Source organism: Anolis carolinensis, chromosome 3, assembly GCF_035594765.1.
Source record: "Anolis carolinensis isolate JA03-04 chromosome 3, rAnoCar3.1.pri, whole genome shotgun sequence".
Taxonomy (NCBI): Eukaryota; Metazoa; Chordata; class Lepidosauria; order Squamata; family Dactyloidae; genus Anolis; species Anolis carolinensis.
The window spans coordinates 222,321,868-222,336,976 of NC_085843.1; the positions used below are offsets into that span (position 1 = coordinate 222,321,868).

A 15,109-nucleotide genomic window follows, 5' to 3' on the forward strand; every position below is an offset into this window, starting at 1 on the left:
CTCTCTGAGCTTTTGTATTCCATTTTACGGAAGTAAGATAATTAACAGTATGATATTTTTCTGACATTGTGTATTCTTTCCACACAGTGCAGTCAACAACCTTCAAAGTGACCGTTCCTTACTCCCGCTACATCTGTCCCGAAAGTCAAAATGTCACATTGACTTGTAAGCTCAGTGGTACTCTTGCTAACAGACATGATGGCCTTTCCAAAATGTGGTACTTGAGCAACAAGAGCTGTTCTCAGAGAAAGTATATCCGCAACATCACAATGAAGGAGTTACATCATGAATCAGGGAAGCACCACTGGCCGCCCGCTAGCAACAGCACTGCTGGAAAAGCTTCCCCTGGACTTCAAGAGAACTATCATGGAGTGGAGATGTCATCGGACCACCATGGCACCTTCCAGATCACCATGACGAATCTTACTCTGCATGACAGTGGGCATTATTGTTGCTTTGTGGTGGAAGTGAAAAAGGAGCACAACAAGGCACACGCTGAACAGCAGGTTCATGGAGTCATGGAACTTCTCATACAGAAAGGCAGGTGAACTTTGTACCCAACAGCAGGTGTGGCTGGATCTTCCTGTTGTTTCCTATTTTGTAGATCCAAGTGATCTAGAATTTAAATCAAAGAGGGACTGCAGGCTATTAGTGTGGAAAATAAACAAAAGGGAAAGTTCAAAATTAGATCTGAATTGAAGAGTGGAATTTTCATGGGAAAAAAGCAGAGAGAGATCATTGTCTAGCTAATCAGACTAGCTGTTGTGACATTGTCTGATGTATAGGATCCTTGATTGGATATGACTTAATTCTCAGGAAAAAGATGGCTCCATTTACTTTTTAGAAAGTTATTGTAGTTGCAGCAGATTGAAGAAATGGGCCACAATCTTATGGGCACTGAACGTGAGAGTTATTCCTAATGTAATTGGTAATATTACTTTTGAATAAATGTTAATTAGAGACCAGTCCAAAGCTTCCTAGATGCGTTTATCCCCAGGCCCCCTCCTAATTAATGAATTAATTAATTTCCTGCCTTTCTCCTTGCACAGTTTACAGCAGCGGTTCTCAAAGTGTGCTCTGCGGAGCCCTTAGGACTCCACAATGTATACCGAGGGGATCCACACTTCCCTCCTTTCCCCCCTCCAAGCTTTCCCTCCCCTTTCCTGCCCTTCTCCCACCTCCCTTGCGGCCAAAAGCCTTTTCACTTCGCCTTCCTCACTTCCCAGATCCTTCCCCCCTCACCTTCCTTGCATCTAAACCCCTATTTCTCTCCCACCGAATAGTGGGGTGCTTCGATTGTGCTTTTCCTCCATGGCTGAAGGGGGTTGGACTGGATGCTCCCTGGGGTTGCTGCTATTACTATTATTGCTATTACAAAGGCTGGATGGGCACAAATACTCTCCATGCATCTGCCACTGAGTCAGTTTAAAACACAATGCGTCAAAAGGTTTCCTCATGCCTGATATATATATACACACACACACACACAGTAGAGTCTCACTTATCCAACATAAACGGGCTGTCAGAATGTTGGATAAGCGAATATGTTGGATAATAAGGAGGCATTAAGGAAAAGCCTATTAAACATCAAATTACATTGTGATATTACAAATTAAGCACCAAAACATCATGTTATACAACAAATTTGACAGAAAAAGTAGTTCAATATGCAGTAATGCTATGTAGTAATTACTGTGTTTACAAATTTAGCACCAAAATATCACAACACATTGAAAACATTGACTACAAAAATGTGTTGGATAATCCAGAACGTTGGATAAGCGAATGTTGGATAAGTGAGACTCTACTGTATATATATATACACACACATTATCTATACACATAATAAAAGTGAAAATCTATATGTGTGTATGTGGCACAGGTGTCCACTCACACAGATAGCCTCCAGCCTCCACAAACAGGCTATAGTTCTCAGTGCTGTGGAGCCACCAAGTCACTCCCTCCCAGGACGTTGCAGGTTATAGCAAGCATGTCCCAGTGTTCCTTTCTCTCTCCATTTTCATGACCCCGCCCACTTCCTCTCCCTTAACCCTTTCCTACCCTTTTCTATGGCACACAGCAAACTGAGGAATTGATCAGAAACTGAACATACTAAAGAGAGAAATTTGGGGGAGAATTCATAATGATTTCCAGGAGTTGTAGGGACTGGGGTGTATAGTTCACCTGCAATCTAAGACCACTCTGAACCTCCTCAACAACAGACCTGGAGCTAACTTGGCACAGACCCAACATGGCCAAATTTGCATACTGGCAGGGTTTGGGGGTGATTGACCTTGACATCCAGGAGTTATAGTTCACCCGTATTCAGACAACACTGAACCCAGCAAGTGACGGAACTCGACCACATTTGGCACACAGGCCCAATATGACCAACTATGAATACTGGGAGAGTTTTGGGAGGGTTGACTCAAGATTTTGGGGAATTGTAGTTCACCCACATCCTTATGCATTTTCTAATGGGAGCATTAATTAAAAAAAACAAAAGCAAAGACTGAGGGTTTTTTTCTAAGACATAGCGTAACATATGCCCAAACTGATATTACCTAACATCCATAAACAAACAATTCTCTTTTCAAATAACCTGGGCACTGCTGGGTACCCAAGCAAATATACAATATAAAAATAAACATTTCTTGGGGCGCCATGAGAAACTTTTACTTCAAAAAAGGCTCTGCAGATGAAAAAGTTTGAGAACCCCTGACTTACAGAAAGGGAAGTGGGGGAAAAACTTCTGCCCTCTCAATATCTGCTCAAATTTTTGAGCATAGGGAGAGGTGTATTTAGAATCACTAATGTCTCATCAAGCTACACATGGAGGTGAGGTCAGGTTCTGCTCCTTACACATAAATGTGTGGTATGCAGCCAGTGAATAGGAGGGTGATCATTATGGTTACAAAGGTTTTAAAAGTCCTGTTAATTGATGAAAATTTGATTTCTAAGAAAACTGACACTTTTTTAAAATTCACAGGAAATGGAACATTTTCAAACTGTACGCGTCATTCTGACACCAGCAGAGAGAGTGAAAGTAAGCATAGTTTCATTCATAATTAACCTATTCTCTTTGGATTGGGCATGTGTATACAAATAATGTAAAAAGCTGTTCTTTTAAATGAATGCAGCAGATGTTATTTTTTAAATCCACAATTTTTGTTTGTCTCCTGATTTCTTACACTGGCTTTGGTTCTCAGACCATTATAGCTCTTCTCCCATTCTTTAGGCGTTTGACTTTTAAAGCTTCGTTCATTAATCACAATCATTATCATCATTTATTTAAACAACACCATTGGGGTACATGGCACCTTATAGTTAATAATTTGACAGATGTCCAGTCTAAAAAGACAGGACACTCAAGAAAAAGTAGAGGAGAGGGGATCAAGTCCAGCAGATTTATTTATTTATTACATCACTTCCACCCTGCGCTTCTCACCCATCAGGGGACTCAGGGCGGCTTACAATATGAACATATTGAGTCCCCTGATGGGTGAGAAGGGCGGGGTAGAAGTGATGTAATTATTTTTATATATATATATATATAAAATCCATCGAGATTAAAAATTACAATAAAATTAAGAATATACATTAAAAATATACATAATTATACATTTAAATATACATTTAAGGCGCTTTCCATGTCCAGGTGGGGTCTGTTAGTAGGTCATATATTCATATCTCATTTTTACTGCTACTCATGCTCAAATGCCTGGTCCCATAACCACATTTTTGTTCTCTTTCGGAAAGACAGGAGGGAGGGAACCTGCCTGACTTCAATGGGGAGGGCATTCCATAGGCGGGGAGCCACCACTGAAAAGGCCCTGTCTCTCGTCCCCGCCAGCCGCACCTGTGAGGCTGACGGGACCGCTAGCAGGGCCTCACCTGACGATCTTAAGCTTCGAGGTGGGTCATAGCGGGAGACACGTTCGGACAGATAAGCTGGGCTGGATGCTAGCTGCTATTCTCTCCCTCAGAGGCCAGAGCATTGGCTGCTGCAGGGTCTAGGCATAATGGAGCTATGCCTGCCATTTCCCTTTTCATATGAGGCCACAGTATTTGGAACAGCTTCCTATGGACTCATTAATTCGCTTTCTTTCTCAATCTTTAACATGGCTAATCTTGGACCATATTTCCGGAACCTTACTGACTCATCCCTGCCTCTATCTTATTTTCTCCATGCTTCTAATATAGACTACAGATTAGTTCAGATTTAAGTGCAGTGGTGCAGAGACCACAACTGTTCTTACATTGTTTATGCATATTTTCTAACTCATGAATATGAACATAATCTGCTCCACATTAGAAAATCTTAAGGACCAGAGAGCTAATGTTGGAAAATCTGGAAAAGCACCCATTATTTGCTTTGTTGACATTTTACTAGGAAATAAAATTATTATTATTTTGCCATAGATACTGTACCTTAATAGAAACACAAAGCTTTTGCTAAATGGGTTGTTGTGTGTTTTCTGGGATGTATGGCCATGTTCCAGAAGTATTATCTCCTGACGTTTTGCCCACGTCTATGGCAGGCATCCTCAGAGGTTGTGAGGTATATATACCTGCCATAGATGTGGGCAAAACGTCAGGAGAGAATACTTCGGGAACATGGCTATACAGCCCAGAAAGCATACAACAACCCTGTGATTCCGGCCATGAAAGCCTTCGACAACACCTTTGCTAAATATATGATTGCCCTACTTTTTTGGTTTCCTCCAAAGTGAGCTGTTAGCACAAATCCAACAGGTCACCATTTTGAACTAAATCACTTTAACCTTTTAATCCTCCACCTTCTTCTCACCTTTTGCTTTTTTTTTTTTTTTAGTTTGGTGTGTTATTGGATTGTGAAATTGTGGTTAAGCGTAACTATAAGTAGTGGAACAAAGACACCTTTGTAAAGCAAGACTTGAATTACCTTGTTTCTGTTAATTACAATTTAAGAAACCACAAATTTTTTAGAATTGCTTGAGAATATAATGTTAACCAGAAAAAATACAAGTAAAAGATTCCAAACTACTTCAGAATCAAAGCAGAGCCAGATGAGAAGCACAGGCGGAGTTCATAAGCCAAAAACTTTTCTAAACATTGACTTTTTATTTTACACTATGCAAATCATCTTATTATTTCCCCACCAGAAATACATCTCTTATACTTCTGTGTGGTCATAAAAACGGTAGTAACTATATGGAGGCTCTATAGACAATATTAAGAGTGTGTAATGTACTTAATTTTAAAAAATTAAATTAAATGTATAAAGTATTTATTTGTATATGCCTATTCTTTCATTGCATTGCAAAGCATGTGTTGTTCTAGTATAGCAATACAGTTTTCAAATAGTGAAACAGAAATAAGATATTTGGGAGAGAAAAGAACACATTCCTGTAATACCAGAAAATAATGCTTAAAGATACTGTGTCTAAATTGCCACATAATGAGACGTCCAGATATACATACAGCCATGTGTATTGGTTGCTAAAACTGATCAGGAATCAACTTTAGCCTTTAGCAATATTTCTCTACTTGCATGCTGACGTTTGCCTCCTTTTGTTTCCAGGCATCACTGCAGCTGCACTTGCAACAGGGGCCTGCATTGTGGGCATTCTATGCCTGCCCCTCATCCTGCTCCTCATTTACAAACAGAGACAAGCAATCACTAACAGACGTATGTATCAAAGCCTTATCTTCCCCTTCCTTTCTTCTTCCCATTTCTTTAATAACTTAGTCTCCAAACACCCGAATGCATTTCTCTTTCAAATGCAGAGATGCTCATCATGCAGTTATGCCATTACACCTACGATGCTCAATTCATTTTGAGTAAAAGTTACCATATAAACTTGTGTACAAGTCGAACCTAGTGTATAAATAAATCTAGGGTAGGTTTTGGGGCCAAAATTATGGATTTTGATGTGACCTGTGGATAAGTCAAGGGTTATTCCACAGAGAAGGGAAAGCACTACTGGCGCCCCTGGCATTCATGATTGTGTGTGTGTGTGTGTGTGTGTGTGTGTGTGTGTGTGTCAGGAGCGACTTGAGAAATTGCAAGTCACTTCTGGTGTAAGAGAACAGGTCGACAGTTCAAATCCTTGGAGAGTGGGTGAGCTCCCTTTGTCAGTTCCAGCTCCCCATGCTGGAACATGAGAAAAGCCTCCTACAAGGATGGTAAAACATCAAACATCTCAGCATCCGCTGGACACCGTCCTTGCAGACAGGATGTTGTCCAGGGCATGCTCAGATGTTTGATGTTTTACCATCCTTGTAGGAGGCTTTTCTCATGTCCCAGCATGGGGAGCTGGAGCTGACAAAGGGAGCTCACCCACTCTCCTAGGATTCGAACTGTCGACCTGTCTGTTAGCAGTTCTGCCAGAACAAGGATTTAACCCATTGCGCCATCGGGGGCTCCAGCGTTCAAGATGCCACCCAAGTATTCAAATAGGCCATAAGTGGTGCCATGTTAGAGAGAATTGAGGGAGTTGTTGCTTCTTTCTGGTTCTCCCAGGATGGACAAAGCGCTTACATTTTGCCACTCTATTCAGATAAAGAGATGGTTCTTCTTTTTTTGAAGAGTTAAGGTACAGAACATACATTGACCCATGGATAAGTTGACCCAGGTTTCTTGGGTTGATGTTTTGGTTTCAATTTCTAGACATATACATATACAGGCAGTCCCCGAGTTACAAATGTCTGACTTACAAACGATTCATAGTTAAGAATGAGGGTGAGACAACAGAAAGTGAGAGAAATCTACCTCTCGGAAGGGAAATTCACTCCTGAAAGAGTTATCATGGCGAAAAGGGGTCTCCATTGAAGTTTTATCACCAATCCTTGTTTCCACGACAGGCCAAATTTTTCAAAATCCAATTATCGCATGGACAGAAAGTGAGGTGAAATCTTCTGAACAGGGACACAGACAGCAAAGCAAACACCATAAGGGTGTTAATTCTTCCCTATGTTATTGAAAGTGTATTTTCCCATGGAGTTTTTTCAAAATCCAATTGTCACAGGGACAGACAGTGAGGTGAAATCTTCTGAACAGGCACAGGCAGCAAAACAAACACCACAGGAGTATTAACCTTCCCCTATGTTATCCATAGTATACACACACACACACACACACATATATATACACACACAGCTGGGGTTAAACTTTTAAAATGTACCTGTGCTGACTTACATATGAATTCAGCTTAAGAACAAACCTACAGTACCTATCTTGTTCATAACCCAGGGACTGCCTGTATTCAGTAAGATTGCTGATGGGAGATCATGTATGATTGGTTACCCTTGAACTATGCATTAGCAAGAAATGATCTGGTGGTGGTTTCTCTGGGTCCTTTGTTTACCCTTTCTTTCCGCATGCTTTTGCTGGCAAGACATGTTCCACCTCGTAATAGGCAAAAAGGGAGGGCGGGTGAAAGGGCTGATGAGAAGTTGCAGATACAGCAACTTTTGCCATCACAGCTACTTAAAATGACTTGATGAGCTCTTTATTGCAACCACATAATCCTAAAAGAAAGAAACATCAGTGGAGCTCTGTCAGTTTGGGGGGAAAATGATATGACATTTAACACTGCCCCCCCCCCCCCCCCCCCAATGCTACAATTGTCTGTGGTCAACACAAACAAGTCAGTGCTATTTTATGTTGCCTGTGAGAAGCAGAGAAAAAAAGCTGTGCAACATTATCTTGTTACATTGCTGAACTTCATTTTAATTTGTGTCAAATCCATACTTTCAGAAAATTCATTCATTCTGCCTTTAAATAGGAATATTTTATTTTATTTTTTATTTTTTTAAAAATAGATTTAAACATATTACATCTGAGCATAGTGGGCTGTCAGCTGCTTTCATATTCCAGAGACCAAAACCTTTTCCCTATGTTTGTTTATACTTTTTTCTTGGAAAACATATGACTAAGGGGGAAGTTACCAAAACGCAGATCTGTTTAATGGAGTGGTATAATATGCACCAACATGTTATAAATTGTGCTGGGGTGTAGCATTGTGCTTAGTCATTTATTAGAAGGCTTTCACGTGGTATCTGTAATGCTACTGCATTAACATCTGCCGTGGGAGGATACTGCCAGTTTTCTTCATAATTTGAGTCTCATGGAGTGCTGTGCATCTATGCTGACAATAGAAATAATAATAATCCTTTGGTGCTGATCTAACTTGTGGCTTCGTGATGTATCAGAAATGTATCAGGAGTGAAGCACACTGGAGGCAAATCATCATCAATCATCATCATCATCATCTGCTTCTCATCTTTCAAAGGCAGCTGCTTCTATTAGAAGCAAATAATTGCAGCCTTAGAAGCCAATGTTCTGATAAAATCAGATAGATCACAAACAACTTTTGGCTTGTTCAATTTCACTCCTAAGAGAAATGTTAAAATTCAGGAGGACAGAATTTATAACAGATTGTGTGAATATTTGGGCCTTCATCTTCTTAAAAGTGTAAATAAATATAGTTTTCAAGGTTGTACAACAGCAGCAAAATTTGGCTTTGCCCAAATTTCTCTAGCTCGTGGCATTTTTGCACATGTGGTCAAATAAGACTTATTCTTAAATAAATCTAATATACAAATATGCAATTTAAACTTGATTTACCTTCCATGTCATTAAGAACATAGAATGCACAACCAATAGGAGGATAGCTTAAAGGTGTATTATATAGTGAGGACTTTTAAATGCATATTGAGTGTTTTCACATGAATGAAATTGGTTCAAATTACAGGAAAGGAGATTCTACCTGAACATTAGGAAAAACTTCCTGACTGTAAGAGCCATTCAGCAGTGGAACTCTTTGCCTTGGAGTATGGTAGAAGTTCCTTCCAATGAAGCTTTTAAACAGAGGCTGGATGGCCATCTGTCTGGGTACTTGGATTGTGCTTTTCCAGCATGGCAGGGGGTTGGACTAGATGGCCCATGTGGTCTCTTCCAACTCTGTTAGTCTATGGTTCTATAAAATGTTAAAAATGGGTTTTCTCCACAGTGGTCTCATGCTTCCTCAGCCATGTTCAAAAGAAGACACTTTCCCAGAGTAAATGCACAAAATGTTCCTGAACTATATGTTCCTGAACTATAATCCCTTGCATACCTGACTATTGTCTGCTCTGACTAGGACTGATGGGAATTGACATTCAACGACATATGGAGGAACACAAGTTGCTTATCCATGCTTTAGAGAAAATGTATGGGTATGGGATTTTAAAAATTGCCCCTGGAAATGTACAGGCTTTGTAACAAAATAAAGTAAACATTAAAAATGGGTGATTTACCCAGAATTAATGTCAGAATTGGTCTGAATTCACCCATTACAAATCATGGCCTTCCGTTTGTTGGTAGACCTACTTAGAACAAACCATTTGAAACATTGGGATTTATGTATGTGTTGTATCACTCTTTAGTTAGTGGATCCAGTGTGTTGGATTGGCAGTAGGATCCTAACCTTAGAATGCCTTCCCTTCCTTCAGATACCAGAATGAGTGGCAGGAACATATAAGATTTTTAAACTAGTTTTTTTCTCCATGATACCATACTCCGGACAAGCAATGTGTTAGGAAGCAAGGGCTATTTGTTTTTGAGAGATGTTTTGAGAGTTATTCTAAGGCTGCTGCAGTTGTGTGATAAGCGTATGTTTGTCATATACTGGAGGGCAAAGCTTATCTATCTCTCTGGAGTTAGATGGTATGTCCACAGTTGCTATCCCTACTTTTCAACTGTACAAGAATGCACATATTACTTCCCAAGCTATGAAGAAGTTATGGTCCAAAAATGATACGAATGTGCAAATTTGGATTTCATATTGGAGAACGTAATGTTACCTTGTTCTGAAAGCTCTGGAGAAATACATTGAGGCCAGTAGACTTGACCTACTTTTGGAGTAGAAAGCTGTCAAATATTAGAGGACAAACTTGTGTGGTAGTTCATTCAGTAGCATGCTACTGAAAAAAACATCACTGAGCAGTTGACAGGAGAATTGCACCAGACACTTTAAGATGGACAGGACAAACTGTCAATGGAGAGGCACAAAAGCATGACAGAAAGCCCAAATCTTTTTGACAAGATACAGGAGTTTGAGACGGAGAGCCAAGGAACACAATATTTGTTCTGAATGACATGAAACAGTATGAGACCTTCCTAGGGAACTTGAAAGTTTCAAGACAAATACATTGAAACTGCATCTTTCAGGCTATGAAGAAGTTAACAAGTACCACCGACACTATGCTGACTGAGACCCAATGAGATGTTGAAGCATCAGCTTAGCCAGTCTGTCACATGACATGTCCTTAAACTGGAAGATTTTTGTATTAACAAAACCCGATTAAGCAACTAGAAATTAGATTTTCTTCACCGTCTTCACCCTTATATTCTGTTATAGCACCAAAGGTCTCCAGAACAAAAGAGCCCTATTGTGGAGTACACAGGGTAAGCTCAATAAAGCACCATAAACTCAGAGCATCTGAACATTACCAAAACCCTTTCATTATGAAATGGGACCTTTTCATTACAGGTCACATGTGGCTTATTAATGTCGTGACAAAAGCAGTGGAGAAAAAAAATCCCACATGACATTGACAACAGCTACAGAATGACGCTATAGAACATGAATCCAACTTTGCGGCACAACAGCCAGTTTCCTTGAACTGTTTAAAGATTCTTCCAGCCAGAGAAAGGCCAAGGACAAAATAGTTAGCTCTGAGAAGAAAAATCTCCTAGCTAAGTTCTGGCCACACACTGACCTCAACAATGAATTTGGAAAACATTTTCAGAATGCCTGTGACTTCTCTTCACTCTCTACACGGAAACATATTTCCTGCATTGAGTATATCACAAGTTAGGTTTGCCATAGAACTAGAGAAGGCTACTTACTTCTGAGAAAGGGGTCCAACAGGCCTTATGTATACACCAAAAAGATCATATTGTTGGACATCATGGCACTTGTAAATACAACACAAAAAAGTGGTAAATTGAAAACATGCAAGGCTTTGGCTGAAAAAATGTTGACACCATTGGATGTCACTCTCTTTCTCCTCTCTCTTGTCCAACTCACTGTTCACCAATCTAGAAGGTTTACTTCAAGTCCAATTAAATTCACCTCTGTGGATAGAAGAGTCATGTCACACAGTAATTCTCTCAAACCAACCAACTAACCAAATAGAAAAAGTAGTAACAGTTTGTGAATCACACTTGAGTGCCACCTGCTATGGGACTTGGTAGTTCTAGTGATAAAGGAAAAGTGATAGGCGCTGTTAGGCTAAGATCATTGTAATTTTTTTAGGATTTAGTCTTTCCATATGCTTTTTCTGGGGGAGAATGACAACATAAAGGAAAGGATTCAGCTTCAGGGCACTGGAAAGATCTGGTATCTATTTGTCACATGGACTAATAGTTTCCTCTTCAGCAACCTAAGTCATCGAGTCAATAAAGGTGGGACAAAAGGCAAAGAAATTGGTGGTTATGGGAAAGCCAAGCAAACTATCTCCAAAACAGTCCTCTACAACCTCGAATGCACCTATGATTCCAAACCATTTACCACACTATAAAGGGCTGGCGTGAATGGTCTTGAACCCAACAGAAAGGCATTAGGTTGGAAAAGGCTGTTCTAAAGAGAAATGGCAAAAAAATGCATATCCTCATATGCACTATTAGTCAGCTCTCTTGAGTAGTTAAAGAAAGTTGGAAAAGATTGTCTTTGACTTTCTTTGCCACCTTCTGTGATCTGCAATTTGTTACAAAATAGGACTGGTTGTCAAAGACTGCAGTTAACAATATTGTTTTTTTTATTTCAGGAGCTCATGAACTTGTCAGAATGGAAAGGTAAGTCATTATGTTTGATTGCCTACTTTAATCTGTATTTTATTTACAAAATGGCCTTTAAGAATGACTGACATAAATTCGAGCATGGAGAAAACAACAACAATAAAACCACAAATTGCTGGAATCGTAAAATTAGACCCAGTCACCAAAATCCTGTAAGTGCATTCCAAACTCATGCAGCCACAGTCATCTGGAATAAAAGCTTTAAGGGGATGTGGTTGCAAGGTCTTGCTAGAAAGGAATTCAGCAGAGAAGATACTACTGATGAGAAGGCTCTGCTCTTAGGTGGCGACAAACTAATATCTTTTGGTGCCAGTGACTGCACTAGAAGCCAGATGATTTAGAAATGCCAATTTAGTGGAAATGAAGTTTTATTTTTATTTATATATATCAGGCCTGTACAGCCTGAGACCCTCCAGGTGTTTGGAACTCAAACTCCCAGAAGTCCTATTCATCTTTTCCAATGGTCAGGAATTCTGGGAGCTCAAGTCCAAAACACCTGGAGGGCACAAGTTGTGCAAGTCTGATATAGATTGAATGGCTTCTTTAGGTACCCAAGGGTTAAGCTATTTAGGACTTTGAAAGGCAGCATTTTCCTCTAGAACTTTCAACAAGCTGGCAACAGTCTTTTTCTCATGTAGTCTATCCAAAGCTTACCTTGTTCAATGATCAATGAGGAAGAATACACAAGCTAAGAGAGGCTGCAACAGTTTGTTTTTGTTTGAGTTTACTAGAAGGAGTAAGAGTTTTCCCCTACCATCCTTTCCACCCTATTGGATTAAGTGAGTGCAAACTACTTTTACACTTTGAACTCAGTTTCCAGCAACTGACATAAACTTAGGACAAAGGGGGAAAATGAGAGGAGAAAATAAATATTGGGACATATAGATGCAGCTGAAAAAAATGGGATGACAAAGGATGACTCAGGATTATCCCTGTCAAGTTGGTACAGTTGGAGGGTATCTATGCGTGGCTCCCAGTTCATCATTCTTGAAGCCACATAACTTCCTAGCAGACATGTACTTGCAGCAGTAAGCAGTAACAAAATATGGATCCCCTACCATCACTTTCATGCACCTGACTTGTTCTTAAAACAGATTTCAGATTTGCTTTGCAAGGGGACAATATGACATGCAGCCAATTTCCATCCCTCCAGTTTTAACATAGTCCATCTAAAAGCATTGCAATTGCTGCCTGATCTGTCTCCAGTTTCACAGAACAGGAGGAATTAAATGGACCAACAAAAAAACCCTGAAAAATAGAAATTAAAGATGGCTTCACTTAGTACATAATTATTGTAGCAACTACAGTAGAGTCTCACTTATCCAACATAAACGGGCCGGCAGAACGTTGGATAAGCGAATATGTTGGATAATAAGGAGACATTAAGGAAAAGCCTATTAAACATCAAATTAGGTTATGATTTTAAAAATTAAGCACCAGAACATCATGTTATACAACAAATTTGACAGAAAAAGTAGTTCAATACGCAGTAATGTTATGTAGTAATTACTGTATTTACAAATTTAGCACCAAAATATCATGATATATTGAAAACATTGACTACAAAAATGCGTTGGATAATCCAGAACGTTGGATAAGCGAGTGTTGGATAAGTGAGATTCTACTGTAGTAAGAAAAGAATCCTAGGATGTCGGAATCTTTGTGTTTTGAACAAAACAGAAACTGTTTTCAGCAGGAATAGACTTCTAGTAGGTTTGTAGATGATTCCGATCTTAGTAAGCAATAAAATCATCCTCCAGAAACCACTGAATACATGGTAAAGCATGTCAGTACTTCCCTCTTCTATGTCAACAATCAAAGACACATAAAGCAGAACTCTTTAGCATTTGTCATCTTTTTTCCCATTAAAATGATGGGAGGACATGGAGAATGGCAAGATTTGACTCTGGTATGATTAATTGGAGCCTTTATTCTTTCCCTCCCTCTTGCAGCAATGCCCATGGCATTGAGAATCCTGTTTTTGATGATGTTCCTGCTGTTAATTCAGAAGCCCAGGCCAGGCCACAATTAACCTATATGGCTAGCCGTCTGCCTTCAGAATCAGGACGGCACCTTCTTTCAGAACCAAATACTCCACTCTCACCGCCGGGGCCCGGGGACTGTTTTTTCCCATCACTGGGTAAGTATTACAATGAAGAAAGAAGTAGAGTGTCTATGAATATCTCTGTGTGCACGATGCCTATTTATTAGCGAGCCGTGCATTTATATGTATGCCTAATTCTGGTGGAATCATTTTCTGCTGAGAGGGTGCAAAATAACCCTGCACTCTGAACACCTGGAACTTTCCTTTCCCAGATCAGAGATGTAGAGACTCCTGTAATCTTTAAGTGCATGTATTATAAAATGTCTTTTCCCAGAAGTTGCTATTAAAAAAACCCAAGGAAATGTGGCAACCAATGACTCCCTGCCTGGACAACAGTTTCAGTAGTGTTTGTAGGATGCATACATTGTTGTCTACTTGGGTCTACTTGTTCTCAATGTCTTATACTCAGAATCGCAAACATTAGGCGTATGTGGCATAACTGTACTCTGCGTTTTTAAACCATTTGGCATAATAAACATATAACAGTATGGATTTATTTATGAAAGTACATTTTTTAAGATTCTAAACTGCCCAAAAACACAACTTGCTCCCAAAACCTTTTACAAACTATGACTTCTAGTCCTAGGCTTAGGTGGAAAGGGCAAAGCTGACTATAAAATGCACTCAAACCATAATTAAAGGAGTATTGAAATAACATTGCCTCCACAAATATCTGGGGGTCAATGGCAAACTCCAATATTCAACTACTGCTATGTGCAGTACAACTTTCTTCCCCTACAGCTTACTGTGTCACCCGAAAGCAGAGTCTAGAGCAGAGCTTTCCAAACATTTCATGTTGGTGATACACTTTTTAGACACGCATCATTTTACGACACAGTCATTCAGTTTTACTAGTAAACAAGAAGTTAAACCAACCCCGCACAGACATGTCCATAAATTGTAATAACAAAATGTTTAGGGACACAACAAACCTCATGAAAATCTTTCATTTATATTTTCAAATATATATAATATACTGCTTATTTAACATAGAGTTTTTTCATTAGGTTTGCACGACACACCTACACATTGAAATATTGTGTTGCAACACACAGTTTGGAGCGCTCTGTTCACGAAAGGTTTCCAGCCTTTTCAGAGATTGATTGGGAAGCAACAGTTTTGCATGAAAGACTGCAATGGGTGGACATGATAAGTCCCTTCTGATCTCCAACTTCCAC

General features: G+C 39.6%; 2 protein-coding genes across 2 annotated transcripts in view; one reads left to right on the forward strand and one right to left on the reverse strand.

The window, feature by feature from the left end:
• The window catches only part of cdh23 (cadherin related 23), a 669,485-nt gene that overhangs the window by 87,351 nt on the left and 567,025 nt on the right, over positions 1-15,109 (reverse strand). The gene's annotated exons all lie outside the window — the stretch shown is intronic.
• vsir (V-set immunoregulatory receptor) overlaps positions 1-15,109 on the forward strand; it is a 32,868-nt gene that overhangs the window by 16,087 nt on the left and 1,672 nt on the right. The window contains exons 2-6 of the mRNA XM_008106624.2: positions 88-540; positions 2,990-3,046; positions 5,564-5,671; positions 11,797-11,824; positions 13,780-13,967. Of these exons, the coding sequence (XP_008104831.2) occupies positions 88-540; positions 2,990-3,046; positions 5,564-5,671; positions 11,797-11,824; positions 13,780-13,967 (834 nt within the window). The remainder of the gene's footprint in view (positions 1-87; positions 541-2,989; positions 3,047-5,563; positions 5,672-11,796; positions 11,825-13,779; positions 13,968-15,109) is intronic.